We start from the raw sequence: 16,888 nt of genomic DNA on the forward strand, positions 1-16,888 counted from the left end.
AACACAAGCTGTGGGTATTGCCTAGATGAGGAGGAGCACTAGCACTTGTCGCCTGGAGGAACAGACATCAAACACAAGCAACTGGAATATGTAGGAACTGTGGTGCCTGGTCTGGAACCAAATGCAAGTTGCAGAAGGTGATGAGGTATCCATGTGATGGAGTATGGTGGTCTGGTGACAATAGCCGCCGGTGGAAACAATTTAGGATCTGCTCAAGTGGTGCTTTGCACAATGAGATACAAAGTATGCTACACTGAAGAATGCTCATGCAGGAAGTGCCACTTGAATAGTGTCCCTCCTGGAAAAATTGTTCACTTTTCCAAGCGCCCTAGTACAAAGATGATGAAATCATGCAATGCTAAGGGGAAAGGTACAATAGGGAGGGAGAAGCCGATGTCAAAGACAAAGTGCTGAAGCCTGTAGAATACCAAGAAGGATAGGAATCCCCTCTCAACCTGCATGTAGATGCCGAAGGAGAAAGAGGAGCCTAATGTCAGTCTTTGTGTGGTGCCGAGAACCATGATGAATGGAAGAAGAAGAAGATGATGAAAATGATGAAGCACCTTGCTGGAAGAGCAAGGTAGAAGTTAACGCTATGATAGCATTAAGAGAGATGTTGCATGATCTATTTTGGGAGGGAAAGCCTCCATGTTGGAAGAAGAGTAAACACTCCTAGGATGATGAAACCATGAAAGGAACGGCACGCATCCCCACGTCTTCAGCCCAGGAAGGACCGAAGGAAACCTCCAAATTAGCTCACCTGAAATACAAAACCTTGCAAAAGAGATAGGAATCTATAAGCACAGAGGTTAGTAGTGAGATGCTCCAAAGCAAAACATAACATAAAGAAAAAGCTAAGTGAAAGTACAATGCAATGTATGTGTGTGTGAGTAAATGTAGCGGAAGACGTAAGAATGGAAAAGCTAAGGACAATGAATCCTATAGGCGTGACCCTAAGGGTACAAAACCTAGAGGCATGCTAGTCTGAGAGTGTGATCACCATTGCGTACGCCTAGTAGTAGATCTCTGCCAATGAAATGCTTGACGAGGTGGAGAGGGAGGTGAGGTGGATGCATGAAGTGCAATGGGATCGGAACCTGCAAACCAATCAGACAATCCCTTAGGGGCAGTGAGAGAGACTTTCTTTTGAGGCCGTCCACATGCCACATGTTCAACAGCAACAATTGGTGTTGAGGGAGCAAATGAAGCAGAAGCGGGAGGTGTAGCCCTACTGGATTATACAGTCACAACGGTTTCTTGAGGCTTTTTAGCTAGGAGATCTTGGGCCTTGGAGTGACACTCCTCGTCCACATGGCCGGATCTTTGGCAGTGTGTGCAAAACCTATTTTTCTTAGGGAGTTGCTACTAGACAGGTCTCGATTCTTTGGTTCCGTTGGACGAAGAGGTGTCACCCTTGGATTGGTTGGCCTTCTCATGTTGCGAGTTCTTGCTACTATTCGTTTTTCCTCTCGAAGAAGAGACAACCAACCCCCTATGCTTTGAATAAGGCTGTGATGAGAATTTCTTGTGGACTTGATCGTGCAGTCTAGCGTAATGCAAGAATTGATACTCAAACTTGTAGAAGGTCGGTAGTCTAGGCTGTGAGATGATGTGTTGGATGAAATTGAATTATTTTTCGGGCAACTTATTCAAAAAGAATGTAACCTGATCATCATCTAACTTTGGAGAGCTAGTAGCGGCGAACTCGGCGAGTAACCGCCTATATTCAGCCAACTTGACTTTTAGATCATCCCCTTTCTTAAGAGAGAACTCTTGAATCTCAAAGTTGAGAATTATGCGTCGAGGACGATCTCTGGCCGCATAGCGGTCGAGAAGGTGACTCCAATGCTTTGACACGAGCAGGAAGTGCTGTAACTGAGAGTGAAACTCAGGAAGCTATCCTTGCATCAGCTCAACATTGGCTATGGCATTGCTGACTCTCCATTTACGGATGTAGTCAGGGTGAGCTAGTCAAGGGCTAACACAAGCTCTAGACTAACGACGAGGTTCCAAAGACCCTGAGACTGAAGCACTTGTTGTATAAATCTTATCCATGAAGGCATTTTTGGCCATTGCAACAGGAGTGGTAGTGCTAGATGATGGATAATGGGAGAAAGTGTAATGTGGGTAGGAGGGGAGAGTGAAGTACACTTGGAAATGGGCCCCAGAGTGCTCACCAGGCATATGGTGAGTATGCAAGGTGGATCCATAGGTAGGGATGGGTTGACTAGGCATGGGCATGGGAGCCTCATGAGTAACCCAAGGAGGTGGGATGGGAACACATGGAGCAGAAGATGAGAATCCCTGCGTAGGTGTAACTCAAGGAGAGAGTGAAGACGCACTATAAGCTGAGGATGGAAACCCTTGCGTTTGAGTGGTTATGTGAGATGTGAATTTGGGGGTAGTGAGGGGGATGCCCATCACAGTCGTCCAAGGTGCTATGGATGTGCTCATTTGCGGAAAGGTGAGAGGCATTGTGTTAAAGGGTGACATTTTTCCTAATGAAGTACTGAGGTGCAAAGAGGAAGAGAATCGGGTAGAGAATGATAAAGTGCTAGGAGCGGAGATGAAGGATCCAACCCCTAGTGTGTGTGATGCGGATGTGGAGCGTAATCGAAGGTTTTGGAAATATGATGAGAGGTGATCCAGGTGTGATGTAGAAGATGGTGGAATGGGAGGGAATTGAGAAGTGTGTGTTACATGCTCAAATGAAACAGAAGTTGTAGATGTACTTGAATTACATCTGCTTCGAGAGCCCTCTCTATTGAAGTTTGCATACTCAAAGCTATAGGGATCTTGTACCTCAAAAGAAGAAACATGCGAGGGTTTTGATTTATGCAACTCAAAAGGATTGTATAAACTTGACATTGGACTTGGTTGAGATGATGAAGATGGATTGCTAGATGTTCCGAATGCCGTATATCCTCCATGATCGGAGAGGTGGCCAGCCTCACTGACCGGTCCGAATGTGGTAGTAAAATTGGTAGAAGGGGTGTAAACATCACCGTATTTGTTTTAATAGTACTCCTCAAAGTCCTCCTTTGTCATGTGGGTGAAATCTGGAATAGGAGTAGAAAAAGAAGGTGACAGTAAAGGTGGAGTGTCATCCTCCTCACCGAGTCCATAATGCCATCTCAGTGCCTATAGTGATGGAGAAGCCTAATAGGACATCATAGGAACTGGAGAAGGTGTCTGTGACATTGTGATTTAGTTATGAGTCGTATTGTGTGCCTTGCGCAAAACCAAGCTCTCTACAATATCTGCAGGATACTCTTTATAAGAGCATCGGCTCTGATACCATGTGAAGAAAACTGCTAGGATTTGCACTAAGGAAACACAGAGTGTATGACCAAGACAGAAACACAAAGAGACAGACACAGACATAGAAAGCAAAACTCAAATCCTAAATGCAAAACTCAAACTCAGAAACTCAAACACAAATAGAAGAGGCAAGGACACAACTTTGAAGTGAATGAATATTGTGAATGAATGTAAGAGTGTACAGATACTCAAGGGCAAAGCAAATTGTCGAAGAGTGACATCCACTAGAGATGGATCCCAAGTCTGTGACCACTAGTTGGAGTGAGAAATCTGCAAAATGATGATGCCAGAAGGGCATGGAGCACCAAACGCAAGTAGGAGAAGCTATAGAGATGGAAGGCGGCCCCCAGATGAGTGTAAACACAAGCTGTGGATATTTCCTAGATGAGAAGGAGCACTAGTACTTGTTGCCTACAGGAACAAACACCAAACGCAAGCAGTTGGAGTGTGTAGGAATTGTCGCGCCTGGCTGGTCTGGAACCAAACGCAAGCTGTAGAAGGTGATGAAGATATTAGCAATGGCTGGAAGATGCCAAACGCAGCATGGAGGAAGGTGGCAGACAGTGGGTGATAGCTTGGAGGAAGGTGCCAGGGCACCACAAGGGCTGATGGAGAGGTGGCAGCAGTCTCAAAGGCTGGACAACCACGTAGAGGTAGACCGATGGCTGAAATCTGCTCTCAAGGGTGTGAAACCTACACAGACGGGAATTAGGTTGAATGGGGGCAGCCTGTGTATTTATAGATGTTGAAGGGTGCCCCAAAGAATAAGGTTTTTTGGGGGACCACTAAAACTCTCCCGGACCGCTCCTCTTTTTAGGGTTTTTGATTAATTAAGTGTGTTTTGGGACTGTTTAAGAATGCTAATCAGCTGAAAAGCGTGTTTTAGCTAAATAGGAAGTGCCAATCCAATGCTTTTTGGAAAGCAGGGCATGAACACAATGATGGGGCAGCCAAGGTACTTTGGTGGTGGCACTAGTTTCCATGCTATGGTGGACTTGGGATCGCATATGGGGATGTATGGCACAACTCCTTATGGAATGTAGCAACCAATGCACGATGTGCAAGGCCGTTGTGTTTGGGACTCCTGGTATTAATGCTGGTCATGCAAATGCTCTGTATAGCCTTAGTCATGAGTTAAAATGTTGCTAGTAATGAATGCAACTTATGGGAAAATGTATATTGATATGGTTGGCAGTATGCAAATTGCCATGTAGAGTCACATTGCAATGGTCCAAAGTATGTAAACAAGAATGTTTTCTAATGCATCTAGTGCTCCTAGCATGTCAGGTACACATGAGGTGCTAGTCAACTGGATGTAATGTTGTATATTAGTTAAGTTGGAATTGCAACAATGTGAAAGTATAAAGTATTGCAATGCTTAAGTGGAAGAAAGGCCTACAACCTAGTGGAGATTTTGAGACAAGTAAAGTTAGAGATAAAGTTTCCATATGCTTCTTGGTGAAGCTTTAGCATTGTGTCACCAATAGATGCAAAGTGGATGGAAGAGGATGACTTGGCAGACCATCCTCAGTTGTTGCAGCTTTACCTAGATGTCTTTTGGTTAAAGCTGACTTCAGCTTGGGCTCAGTTAGGTTCAGCAAAGCAGGGATCCGCAGTACTGCTTGATGCTCAAGGGGGAGGTAGCAGTTCCACTCCTTTGGTTGTGGACAACTCTTGTATATAGTGGATCTTGAATGTATTAAGCATACATCCAAGGTACTGTGCTAATAGTATGTTTGCTATGAGGTCACTACTCAATGTACTAGTCACTGTGAAATGTATGCAGATGAGTTTCACCCGGGCACTGAAACTGTACTTTTGCATCAGTTTATGATTAGTTTGGCATAAGTTTTTGCCTCAATTTGAGAAAAAATGCTGATTAGTTTCAGCTAAGTTTTTGATCAATTTGAGAATAATTTATAGTCACTTTTGGGATCAGTTTTGCATCAGTTTTTGCAATTAGTTTGTGATCAGTTTGGGGTCACATTTGCAGAAGTTTGTGATCAGTTCTCAAATCAGCAAGTGATCGGTTTATGATAAGTTTATGCTCAGTTTTCAATGGTTTACAGCTGGTTCCATGGATAACAAGATGTTAGTAAATGCCATTGATAGTTTTAGCCATGCTTTATGCTGAATCAATGCTTTTCTATGGTTGATAGTTAGAACAATTGAGAAACATGAGTTATGGATGCATCCAATGGGTTTATAGCAACAGTTCTAGGCCAATTCTCAATATTATCTGATGTTTATGCTGGCTGGAAATTTTCAGGAAGGTTTGGGGCATGTGGCATGGTTGGACAACAATGGCTAGTGTTGTGCCTATGATGCCTTATGGAAATTCCAGTGCAATATGCTTTTCCTTTGACTGAAGTCTCAATTGTCCTCCGGACACAAGCATTCAGGTGGATTTCCTCTAGGGCTCTTGCTACGATGCTTTCAAGCATGGGTACTTGGATTCTCGTCATGAATGTGTTGTATCTATGACTAGAGAAGAGTGCATGCACCATTTTTGCTTGCAACTAGACGATAGCGTCGAGAATGTTTGCTAAGCTAATTCCATCGTTGGTGTGCACCCTTGCCTTTGTCATCTTTAGCATGCTGTAGACATCCCTCTCCTATCTTTTTCCTTAGACATTTACCAGCCCTAATGCTTTCTCCACAAGTTCCGGCCTTAGTGCTATCTGGACCTTCTTGGGAGAACCTCCTCGCCTAACAGTTACGGTGCCGCTACCCTTGCTTGTATCACAATGGAGTGCAATTGAGGACGATTGCAGGGATTTCAATGGTGAGGTCTGTGACCGGGACGTGAAATTTTGAGATGCTTTAATCTTGCTGATAACATTTGATTAAGTTATTAATCAAATGTGCAAGGTTGTTAGCGGATGTGATGCACATGGCAATTATTTTATGGTAACAGGCCAAGAACCCTAAGGATGCAGTGGGTGCCAACAAAGGCAAAAGTTGTAATAAGTTATATGCGAGAGGTACGAGGTGGTACTCAGTGTGAGATTTGGGCCTAGAACAATTTATTGGCCACTAATGTCAATGGTGACATTAGAGACTAGGCATTAATTAATTGATTAATGCCGGTCTAAGGGTCAATAACTGCTCACGGACACTTAGAACTTGTCCTACAGAATCAAGTTGACGCTCCAAAAAAACACGCTTTATCCAATACGATCCTTGTTTCAAAATGTCATTTTTTGTCCAACCCAAGCACTTGGTTTTTTGTACAATAAGAAATAAGATGCAAAAATTGTTAATTTCATGTAATGAACTGCTGCAAAGATTTACACAACTATAATATTTGTTTGGTGAAGCGGTCTTGGTAAAAGCTGCATCACCTCTGTAGTGATCATGCTTATACATATTTCCCACAGTTTAAAAGTGTAGTTCTTCTGTTTTTTTTCAGGTCATGCATGGTGAAGATTATGTGTCCCTAGGGTTTCTGTTTGGGAGAAGAACAAAAGTGGCTTACATATCTGATGTTTCACGTATTCCTCAAGAAACTGAATATGGTAATTATGACTTAAACATCACTTGCTGATAAAGCGCAATGCAAGATCTCTTATGGCTGTCAATGGGGTGGCAGTTTTCTGTATGAATTATGAGGAGTTAAGGAATCAGGTAGGGCCAGAAAAATAATAATGAATTGACAAGCTTCAATTCAGAATTTATCATTTGATGAGATGTAGTTGTGCTGGATTGTCCTGTGTCACAGTTATCTCCAAAAGTGGAGCTGGTCAACTAGACTTGCTGATACTTGATACACTATACAAGGTTTTGTATTATTTTTCCTTCAAAGGCTGCATGCTATATTACTTGTATGTATGTCTTCTCTGGCTCTTTGTCTAAGTCGTTTTGGTTTCATCTTCCATCAGATGGTCATCTTCTATTTCTTGTTGTGTGTTGAATGGGTGGGCAGGGCAACTTTAACTTTTCTATGTTGAGTGTCATACTTTTCAATGTTGAACTAGAGGTTGCTTTAGATATCAGTGAGTGAAACTGGATGTTGCATAATGATAACTTATCCCATCTCTTATGACAAGTGTATTATATGCCTTTGTAGAGAAATCAGGGGAGAAATACCAGATTATTCTCACATGAATCTCCAAATGAACCCATATTTCAAAGTTCCTCAATTGACTTTGTATGACATTTGAAGGCTACCAGTTTGGCACAGAGTTTGTTTAAACCCTGTCACTTACAATACCTCATGTTGTGATATTGGAATTCTCACATTGAACTTGTGTTTATGCATATCCTATGAGTGGCCTACACCAGTACAAACTTGAAAGGATCAAAACGAATCTCATGATCGTTGTAATTTACTAAAAAGCCACATGGTAGGTTTACTGGTTTGCTAGCACAAACATTGCAAAACTTTTGACAAATAATTTTACAGATTTCTAGACACATTGTGATCTTCACTCCTCCTGTACTACCTTAGAGTGGATCTTTACAGGTCTTGCTAGAGCAGTATGCTCTCCTTCTCCACCCTTGCCACAATTAAGGCACTATCAAGGATAACTATAGCTAGAACTATGTGGATAGGGTGTCTATAGTGAATTGGACTGGTTGCCATAACAAAAGTATCTGTAGGTAGAACAAGGTGGGACTATAGGTTCGTGGCTATAGCTGGATCATGGTGCTTTGTGTGTTGAATGTATGACTAGAAGGTTGAGGATATAGAGAGTTATGAGAGTATAGAGTGTGCTAGAGAGAAGGAGAATGTGGTAGTATGAAAGAGAGAAAGAGGCCAATAATGTGTTCTTCAAGCTGTCAACCTGCCCCCTAAGTTGCCACCATGCTGCACTGCTTTACAACCTGCCACCGTTGTCGTCCTGTCTCCCCTTCCAGGAGCAAGAACTAAGGTGCTGAACAAAGGCAGTGTCTACAACTCATCTGCAAAAACTTGATTTCTTGTGGATCTCAGTTTGGGCCTTGCTAGAGCACTATATTCTCTTTCTGTACTCTTGCTGTGACTGAGGTGTCTCTAAGGATAACTACTGCTAGACTTAGATGAGCTGGGTGTCCATAGCTATAGCTAAGTAGGTCAGATATCCTTAGCAAAGCGGATTGGTTGCTGTGCAAAAAATGAGTTAAAGCTAGAGCAAGTCCATGTTACAACTAGAGCTAGTGGTCTGGCTATACCTAGAGCCATGTGTGCTAAAGGTGAGATGGTAATGAGGTAGAGGGATGACATGAGTGTGGGAGCAAAAATGTAATGTAAACACAAGAACACTCTTAACACAAACACGAGGACAAGAACATAGAGAGAGGTTGGAGACAAATAACTTTATTCACAGAAGAGAGGACATATATATCAAAACTTACCTGTATAGAAAAGCATCAAAAGTGTTGGATCAGGATTCTGGCTTAGCAAAAACTTGTAATTGAATGCAATGATAGCATACAAGAGATAGTGAAGGAATGATCGGCCATTTCAAGTGGTTGATGCTGAAGGTGTTTCCATGATGTGTTGCTGGATTACCATTTACCACTGAAGCAAGGACTAGGTGACAAACAATGGCGCCATCTGCATGCCTTCACTCACCAATACACAACTTCGATGGACAGATCTCGGTGAGCAATGTCGGTATATTGGCTCCTTTGTTCATTCAATTCTCCCGAGTCATGCTTAACAATGTCTTTAGAGCACACTAGGATCTTGGTGAGTGATTTCAGTCAATATCTTCCACTAATCATCTACGGATCCGTTGTTTTGAAAGGCTCCCTAGCTTGTGGGATTAACCTACAGCAGCACAGTAGATTTTGTCTCATGTATCATTCATTCTTTCCGTAGGTACTACAGGTATCATGGGAAGCAGCAGGGTCTTGCATTATGATGGTAACTGTCTTCTCATGCTATCTAGGCCTTTGCATTGTTGTGCTGGGCTGCTGAAATTCCATGATGTTTGGTCCTGTGGGTATAAACGACAAAAAGTACACCGTGTTTAGAAAGTGTGGTCAATATCAAAGGCAAATGTACCCCAAGAACAGTAAGATTATGAATCATATAAGTCATGAGACCAAAGATGTACTAACAAGTTACTGCTGTTGAAGGAAAATGCTGAAAAACAGGCGGATGAAATATCAAACCATGCTTAGAAGAATCAAGATGCCTGTGAGGAAAGGGTTTGAGGAGGAAGTGTTAAGTCTTGCTAGATGAAAAATCATCAGATGCAAGGTTGGACTTATGCCAATTTATTTCCGCACCAGCAGCTAAACTAATAAGTCTCCATCACCACTAGAAACAGTGTCAAATTCCCCTATCATGAGTCAAAGTTATTATCTTGCTGTTTACATATCCCCATAGTATTACGAATAATTGGGACTCTGTAACTGTGCTTGATATTGTGCACAAATTCCTTGCGAAAGCTATCAACCTTCATCTTCGGCCCTTCCCGCCAGACATGGGTTTTCTTTGAGATTATCATCATGGCTAATGTATTTCATCTTCAGCCCTTCCTAACGAACTTGAGTTTTCTTTAAGTTCAATGTCACGGATAATGCATTTAACCTTGGAGAGGCTAAAACTGGGGCCCAACACGATCACAAGGATTTGATGTATTTCTACTAGGTTTCAAAAACCTTATGACAAAGTGGATTGGTGTGTATTGGAGGCACTATGGCCCATATAGGGTTTCCTCCCTAATGAATTGGGAGGAGTTGTTTCCTTTATCCCTGAGCTGCTGACTGTTAATTAGGGGTGCTGGTGGTGGCCGTCACCAATTCAACATCACACAATCTGCATATCGGGGATGTCCAGTAGCATCCTATATGTTTCTTTTTTAATTCTCTGAGGCTATGAACAGGTTTCTTGCCGACTCCACCGGTCTATGATGTTTATGACTGCGAATTCAGGCCTTTCTGGACCTCTGGAGATTTGTGTGCAGGGTGACACAACAATTTATTATGGGGGAAACGTGCACTTTGTAGATGTAAATCTTGAAGGACAATCTATTGCTACTGTATATGCTCTGGCCATTTGTTCAGAAATAAAAAACCATGTATCTTCTTACTTGGTTTTTACTAGGGATGCACAGGATGGATCAAAACATTCTAATCTTTCTAAGTTATCAAGGAAAAGAGTACATTTATTTTTAAGTATACAAAATACTTTTCGACGTCATTATCTGAAGAGCTTCCTCCAGAGAGGCTGAAAGATCATGTTGGGGACTACACCACCCAATAGACCATAGTACCATGTCAATATAGGCCAAGAAGAGAAAACATTCTACCATGTCAATGCAGCCCAAGACGAGAAAACATCATTCCGGTGCTTGCGGCTTTTAGAAAAGGAGACGATTCAGTCTAATTCATTGCCATTTTGTTCACCTCTGCTCTTAGTGCAGAAAAATGAATGTTCTTGGCACATGCGTATTGGTAACAATGCATTGAACAAGAATAGTACATAGAATTGATTTTACAGATCCACATTAGATCTCAAGTTGTGCACAAGATAGCTTTTGTGGATGGACAGGACTTTTCGGCTTCATCAAGCATTGTTGACCTTATTGAGCAGTTGTGGGCACATCCTTTGTCTCAGTTAGAAGGGTAGCATGAGGTGCATTTGGCCAAAGTGTTCGGGGAACTCAGGAAGAATAAGTTGGTCATTGACAGCAAGACAATTGAATTCTTGTTGGAGGAGATTCACTTTTTTGGGCATGTATGGTGCGTTGATGGATCCAAGAAAGGTGATTGGCCAGATTGGAGGATTGTATATGGTATTGGCAGTTACTTGGGACCATGTTCATACTACAGGCTGTTTATACGTGATTTCATAGAGATTGCTTTACCTTTTCAATGGGGGCTGAATAGGAAATGCTGTCTTGCTAAGGTGAAGGAAAAGCTCACTATAGTTCCTCTGTTCATATTACCAGATCTTTGGAAAGATTTTGTTATTTGTGATTTGTTGACAGTCGTATTTGCATGGGTCTGAGAAGAATTCCAGTGGCTCAGTGTGTGCCGGGTTTGCACCGATCAGTATACTCTCTTCCTTGCTGTTGGAGTGGAATGGAGCTTGAGTGCAGAGAGGGGAGTGAAGCACAAGTGAAGAGGGAACCTAGTACAAAGTCACAAGAGAGAAACTAAATCATAGACCAATGCGAAAATAAAGAGACTGAATTATAAAGGACTGCAAAGATAAGCAAGTCCTAAGTAGAAAGTGGACATAGATACAACCATGGCCAGCACTGACGAGCTATAACAAGACCTGAGCACTACCCAAGCAACACTTTGCCAATACTCACACTATTTGCAGCCCTACAACTGACCCTAGATCATTCTTATCTATCACTCAAAAGCTAAGGAATGGTCTGTTGCACCAACTGTTGCTAAAGAGTAACCACACCTGTAGCTGGAGTTACTACATCCGGCTGAAGGGTAACCACATGTACAGCCAGAGTAACCACACATGGCACCTGCAGCTGGAGTAACCACATCTGGCCTACCGTCTATAATGAAGAGTAAAGCTCCAATGACCATGATTATTACACTACAGATTGCCCCAAAAAAATGAAAAAGCTTAATCTAACTTTGCCAAATGTAGCGAAAATGCCACCTGACATTTCAGCTATGGCAGCCCATAATGACTGGTGCATCGCATTCCTTTGGATACACCACAAGAAGAAGCCTCTACTCACATTGTAGGATTGATTGATTGAGCATTCTTGCAAGCAATTAATTGCCTATAGAACATATGCCCATTGCCCATCTCTAGCACTGTTCGCGTCCAACTTCTTTCTCTAGGAATCAGAGCAGACGATGAATCTGAGTGAGATTTTCAAAGTGAAGATGAAATCAAGCGACATGGCTTACAATTTGACATTTCTTCAAAAAAATCATGGCAATCAGATAATTCAAGTGCATGCAGTTGAATACATATTATGTTTGGTTAGGTGTGGCTTTCAAATGCAGTATGATTTATAGCAAGAGGGATACAATTCATCAAAATCAATATTTTATCATCAATAAGGATTCACACTTTTCTCTCTTTTCCTTGGACGATCCCTTTGTGGGAGAACTGTAGCACCTAGGAGATTTCTCGTACTCCTACCAACATGGCAAAAATTTGGTGCAAGATTTGAAGATTTCAAAATCACCAATGCATTCAGAAATCCTCAAAACACCTAAATTGAGATTTCCAAAGTTGGAGTCTAGATGAGGGAGAAATGAAAAATTTTGGCTTAAATGTGACTTGCTCTAGGTAAAAAATAATTGCCAAACTGCAGCACTAAGCATATTTAAGTAAATTTTGAGCACTGTAGTGTGATGTCCCATTGTGTGAGGACTCTCCTCAAAGGTGCCATGTGAGGCAAATTATTTTTCCTGACATGGTTGGATGTATAAAGTCCATGCTTGAGGTGTGCAAGTGACCTCTACTTATTGCCATGTTCTTTTTTCTTACATGCAAGAAACATGAAGGAGCTTCTTTTCATTACATGGATCAAACTCTCTACTTTCCTTCTCATCTCGCAAGTTTAAGAGGAGTTTAGTTTTTGTATTGTGTAAGTGTTTCGTAACTAGTTTAAGCACAATGAGTATTCTTCAGGGAATTCAATTATTATATTTTAGTGAATTTAATTCCTATGGGATTAACCTAGTATCATTGATGAGTCTTTCAAGTGAGTATCAAAATTTGTTTTGTATTTGGGTATAGCTTTGCTTGGATAATCTCACTTGGCACCAAATCAACAAGCATTCTCAAGCCTCTCTCTCTTCAAGCAAGCTATCTATCTATCAAGCCCATCTACCCTCCCTCAAACAAACAAAGCCTATCCCAGTCCCTCTCTCTCTAACTTTCAAGTCTCTCACTCTCTCTCTCAGGGCTCAAGCCTCTCACTATACCTCTCTCTCTCTCCTCTCCCCTACCCGGGTCCTGAACTTCCAGCTTTCAAGCTTGAAGCCTTGGCCCTTCATCAGCATCATGACTTGTGAGAAGGATGAGGCCTTCAATTTGCATGCCATCCATGTGGAGAGGGACACAAAGAAGTCCAACTCCCACAATTGGACGTGCAAGCATTAAGGAAAGCATTATAGAAGTGGTGCGACCCGACTTTTCCAACATCTTTCTAAGACTAGGGGGCAAGTTGCTTCATGCAAGGAAATCCCTCAAAGCATTGGACAAGATTATCACCAAAATGAAAGGTGGATCCACTAGAGGAGAAGAAAGTGGCGCATTAGCACCAACACCTATGGTTATTCACGAGGAAGCCTTGAATGTAAGCTTATCTTTGACCAAATCCCAAACCATGGGCAGTGGCGATTCGATATTTGTGTCTGGATCCGGCAAAAGGCAATGAGTGGAGGCTCATGGGGCATCCAAGAGGCAATCCTATCTCTCTTAAGCCGGTGGTCATGTGTGTGGATTGGTTGCCTTTCTTAGAGAAAGATCAATGACTTGCAAATGGTGAGTTTGCATGCAATGAGTGTAATCTTGTGTTCAATGTCCTAAAACAAGAGCAATGAAAGAAGATGGTAAAGGGCATTGCCAATGTAGTTCCATGCGAAGGATGGATCAATGTCACCTACAATGACAAGAGGACGAAGAAGATTGATGAAGAGGAGAGGATTGATAGAGACCTTAGTGCTATTCGGGCCGCATGGACAAAATATGATTGCTCCATTCTCATCAATGGATGGAGTGATCTTAAGAAACGGGGCATCAACATACTCGTATCATGTCCACTTAGCACCTACTTTTTGCAGGCCGTAGACACTGGCATGAGGGGAACGTAAACGACAAGCGCATTTATCTACCGTCATCTTTCAGATGACTTTATCGGGGTGTTGATGGCCTTGCTTCCAAGTTTGGCAACATGCCCTGTGAAACACCATTGCCATTGTTGCACAGCATCCATCTTCTGCTATGGATGGCGAGAGCCACTCTTGTGTGCAAGAAGCTTACAGCCAGCAATAATATGCCATCCAATTGGCGTGAGGTTAGATGCAATTCCTAGAATACCTCTCTTGTCATCTATAGCTAAACTTTGCTCTCTTATTCTAAATCGGCAAGCTCATTTGCCTTCAATCTTTGCAAATTAGATTGAGATTTGATGATAGAGCTTCACATTTGGCAAGCTATCATTGAGATATACACTTGTCACTGTCTTTTCAAATTTATTTCTTTCATAATTTTGAGTTAATGATCATGATTCATGATTCATAAAGCCTCGGCCCTCTCTCTATATCCCCCCCTCCCCAAGCCTTTTATTCTCTTAAAGGTTGATTCTTGAATCTTTCGAGGCTCAAGAGTTAACTCTCTCTTTCACTCTTTAAGCATTGTAATTTGTGATTGTAGGTGGACCCCTCAAATGTAGTGCAAGTTGTTAGCGATAATGCATCCAATTGTTTGCGCATGGGACGTTTACTTGAGGCCGAGTCTGCTACAATTGTGTAAACTCCATGTGCAAGTCATTGTTTTGACTTGCTCATGGAGAAAGCTCAAGTGGATGAAGAGGGTGGTCGACAGAGCTACATCAGCTGTCATCTTCTTCACGGTAAAGGTAAAAGTGCTTGCGATGTATTGCGAACATAGTACACTTGAGTTAAAGAAGCCTTTTTCAACTTGGTTTGCTTACATGTGGTTGTTGCTCAAGTGCTTTTATGAGGTGTAGTCCACCCTACACGAGATAGTGGTGCCCACTCTATGGAATGAGTGGGGTGAGCATGAGATAGAGGAGGCCAAAGCCATGCAACGCTTGTGTCTCAATGAGCAGTTTTGATAGAAAGTGTATGCCATTGTTATTGCCACGACTCTCTTTTATAGGGTGTTGCGTATGAGTGATTGTGAGGGGTTTATGATGGGCCTTCTTGTTCACTTATTTAGAGCAGCATTGGTGGAGGCAGAGGATTTTTCGGTGATCATAGACACAATGTGCACATGTTTTATAGATAGTGGAGAAGAGATGGACATGGATGCATAAGCCCATCCATGGTTTTGCAGCATTGGTACATCCGGCCTACAAGTTGCTAATGGTCATGGATGGTAGAGAGCTCTGTTTGGACGAGCTTGTATATTTGACTCGTATGGGCTCCATGCATGACCACAATGTAGTGCTAGAGGAGCTAGGATGCTATGCAGATCAAAGAGGGTATGTGGCATTTGCTTCTTCCACTTGTTGGAGGAGAGAGTCACTTGTGAAGTCTCTCTTTTGGCGACAAAATTTGGGATATGTGCTAGAGACTCTTAGCCCTTGGCTATGAGAGTTCTTGCTCAAGATTGCTCTTCGGGTGCACGTGAGAGAAACTAGAGTGCCTATTTTCTCATTTACACAAAGATTTGCAATTAGCTTAGCACATGATAGTTAGAGCGGCTAGTCTATTGCCGCACTAACTTACGTATGATGAGGGTTATGATGAGCATGGTTAGTCCAAAGCAGATAAACACTTACCCATAAAATTTAAATTAGGATTCATAAATTAAAAATGATAAGTCAAGTTTTAATTTGTTGTTTAGAACTTTATACTTTATAATTTAGTATTGACAATCTTATGTGCATTGTGTAGGTGAATGTGGATGTATTCAAGTTGATGGGCGATGCTCTTTTGAGTGTACATCAAGAGGTGGATGAGAAGGAGATGATCTTTGCGAAGCTCTATAGAGTGCTTATAGCAGTAGATACTTATGATACTTGCAGCTCTAGTAGCTCCCATCCCGTGCCTCATGATGACATCCCCCCTTGCCTACACACCCATTGCCTAGGCAGCCATCATTTGATGATGATGGTAACCTCATCAACGAGGTGAGTATGAGAGTATTTCACCATCTAATATTGAGGAGCATCTTTAGACTATCTTGATGAACACTGAGATGGTTCTGATGATGATAGTGATGCCTCATCATAGGCCTCTCTCTTTTTTGCATCATTGTATCCACCATATTCCATGTATGTACTAGTTGCATCACATGTTGGGCATGTGATCACGAGGGCCTAGCATATGCCAATTTTGACTTTTAACCTCCAGCATTCATTTTAGTTTGTAATGGCATTTCCACTTTAAACATGTGGTTTATTATTTATAGTTTTAAAAAAAATCAAGTTAAAATTTTTATTTTGCACTGATATGGTACCGTACCTTATAAAATCTTAGGGTACCATTTAGTACCATATTTTATCGTATCATAATTCTTCACCATGGCTGTACTTTGCTGAAAATAGAGAAAACTAGCAGTAAAAGTGGGGAAAACCAGCTAAAACCAGTGTGGATAGCAAAGGATGAAGAGAGGAGTGGGATCGCTTGCTGTAAATAGTGAAAAACAGTGGCAAATAGTGTGAATAGGCAAGAAAAAGGATTGGGCAGCTGAAGGATGAGGGATGTAGGGTTTTAGGGTTGTAGACAGTAGTAGATGTAAAAGGGGGAAAGCAAATAGCAGCTAAGGAGAGTGATTAGCTTAGAAAGAGGGTGGGGAGCAAAGGAAAATAGGCAGAATGAGCACGCAAAGAGGTGGAATGAGCAAGTTGTCACGAAAGTGGGGTAAAAGCTTGCTTGCCCGAAATGGTGTTTGGGCAACTATGGCGTAGTTGAAGAAGTACTAGTGATGATCCAAGAAATGTGTTTT

The 16,888-nt window shown here is 41.9% G+C and overlaps 1 protein-coding gene across 5 annotated transcripts in view; it reads left to right on the plus strand.

The window, feature by feature from the left end:
- LOC148028358 (Metallo-hydrolase/oxidoreductase superfamily protein) overlaps positions 1-16,888 on the plus strand; it is a 122,297-nt gene that overhangs the window by 85,867 nt on the left and 19,542 nt on the right. For 4 of the 5 annotated variants that reach the window (XM_087690172.1, XM_087690173.1, XM_087690177.1 and 1 more), the window contains 2 exons: positions 6,734-6,839; positions 7,043-7,101. In XM_087690172.1, coding sequence (XP_087546298.1) covers positions 6,734-6,839; positions 7,043-7,101 — 165 coding nt within the window. Of the gene's footprint in view, positions 1-6,733; positions 6,840-7,042; positions 7,146-16,888 lie in introns of all 5 variants that reach the window. The other variant, XR_015692718.1, reaches the window with a different exon arrangement.

The sequence above is a fragment of the Lygodium microphyllum genome, chromosome 12, assembly GCF_053477565.2.
Source record: "Lygodium microphyllum isolate KBCC chromosome 12, Lygodium_microphyllum_v1.1.10, whole genome shotgun sequence".
Taxonomy (NCBI): Eukaryota; Viridiplantae; Streptophyta; class Polypodiopsida; order Schizaeales; family Lygodiaceae; genus Lygodium; species Lygodium microphyllum.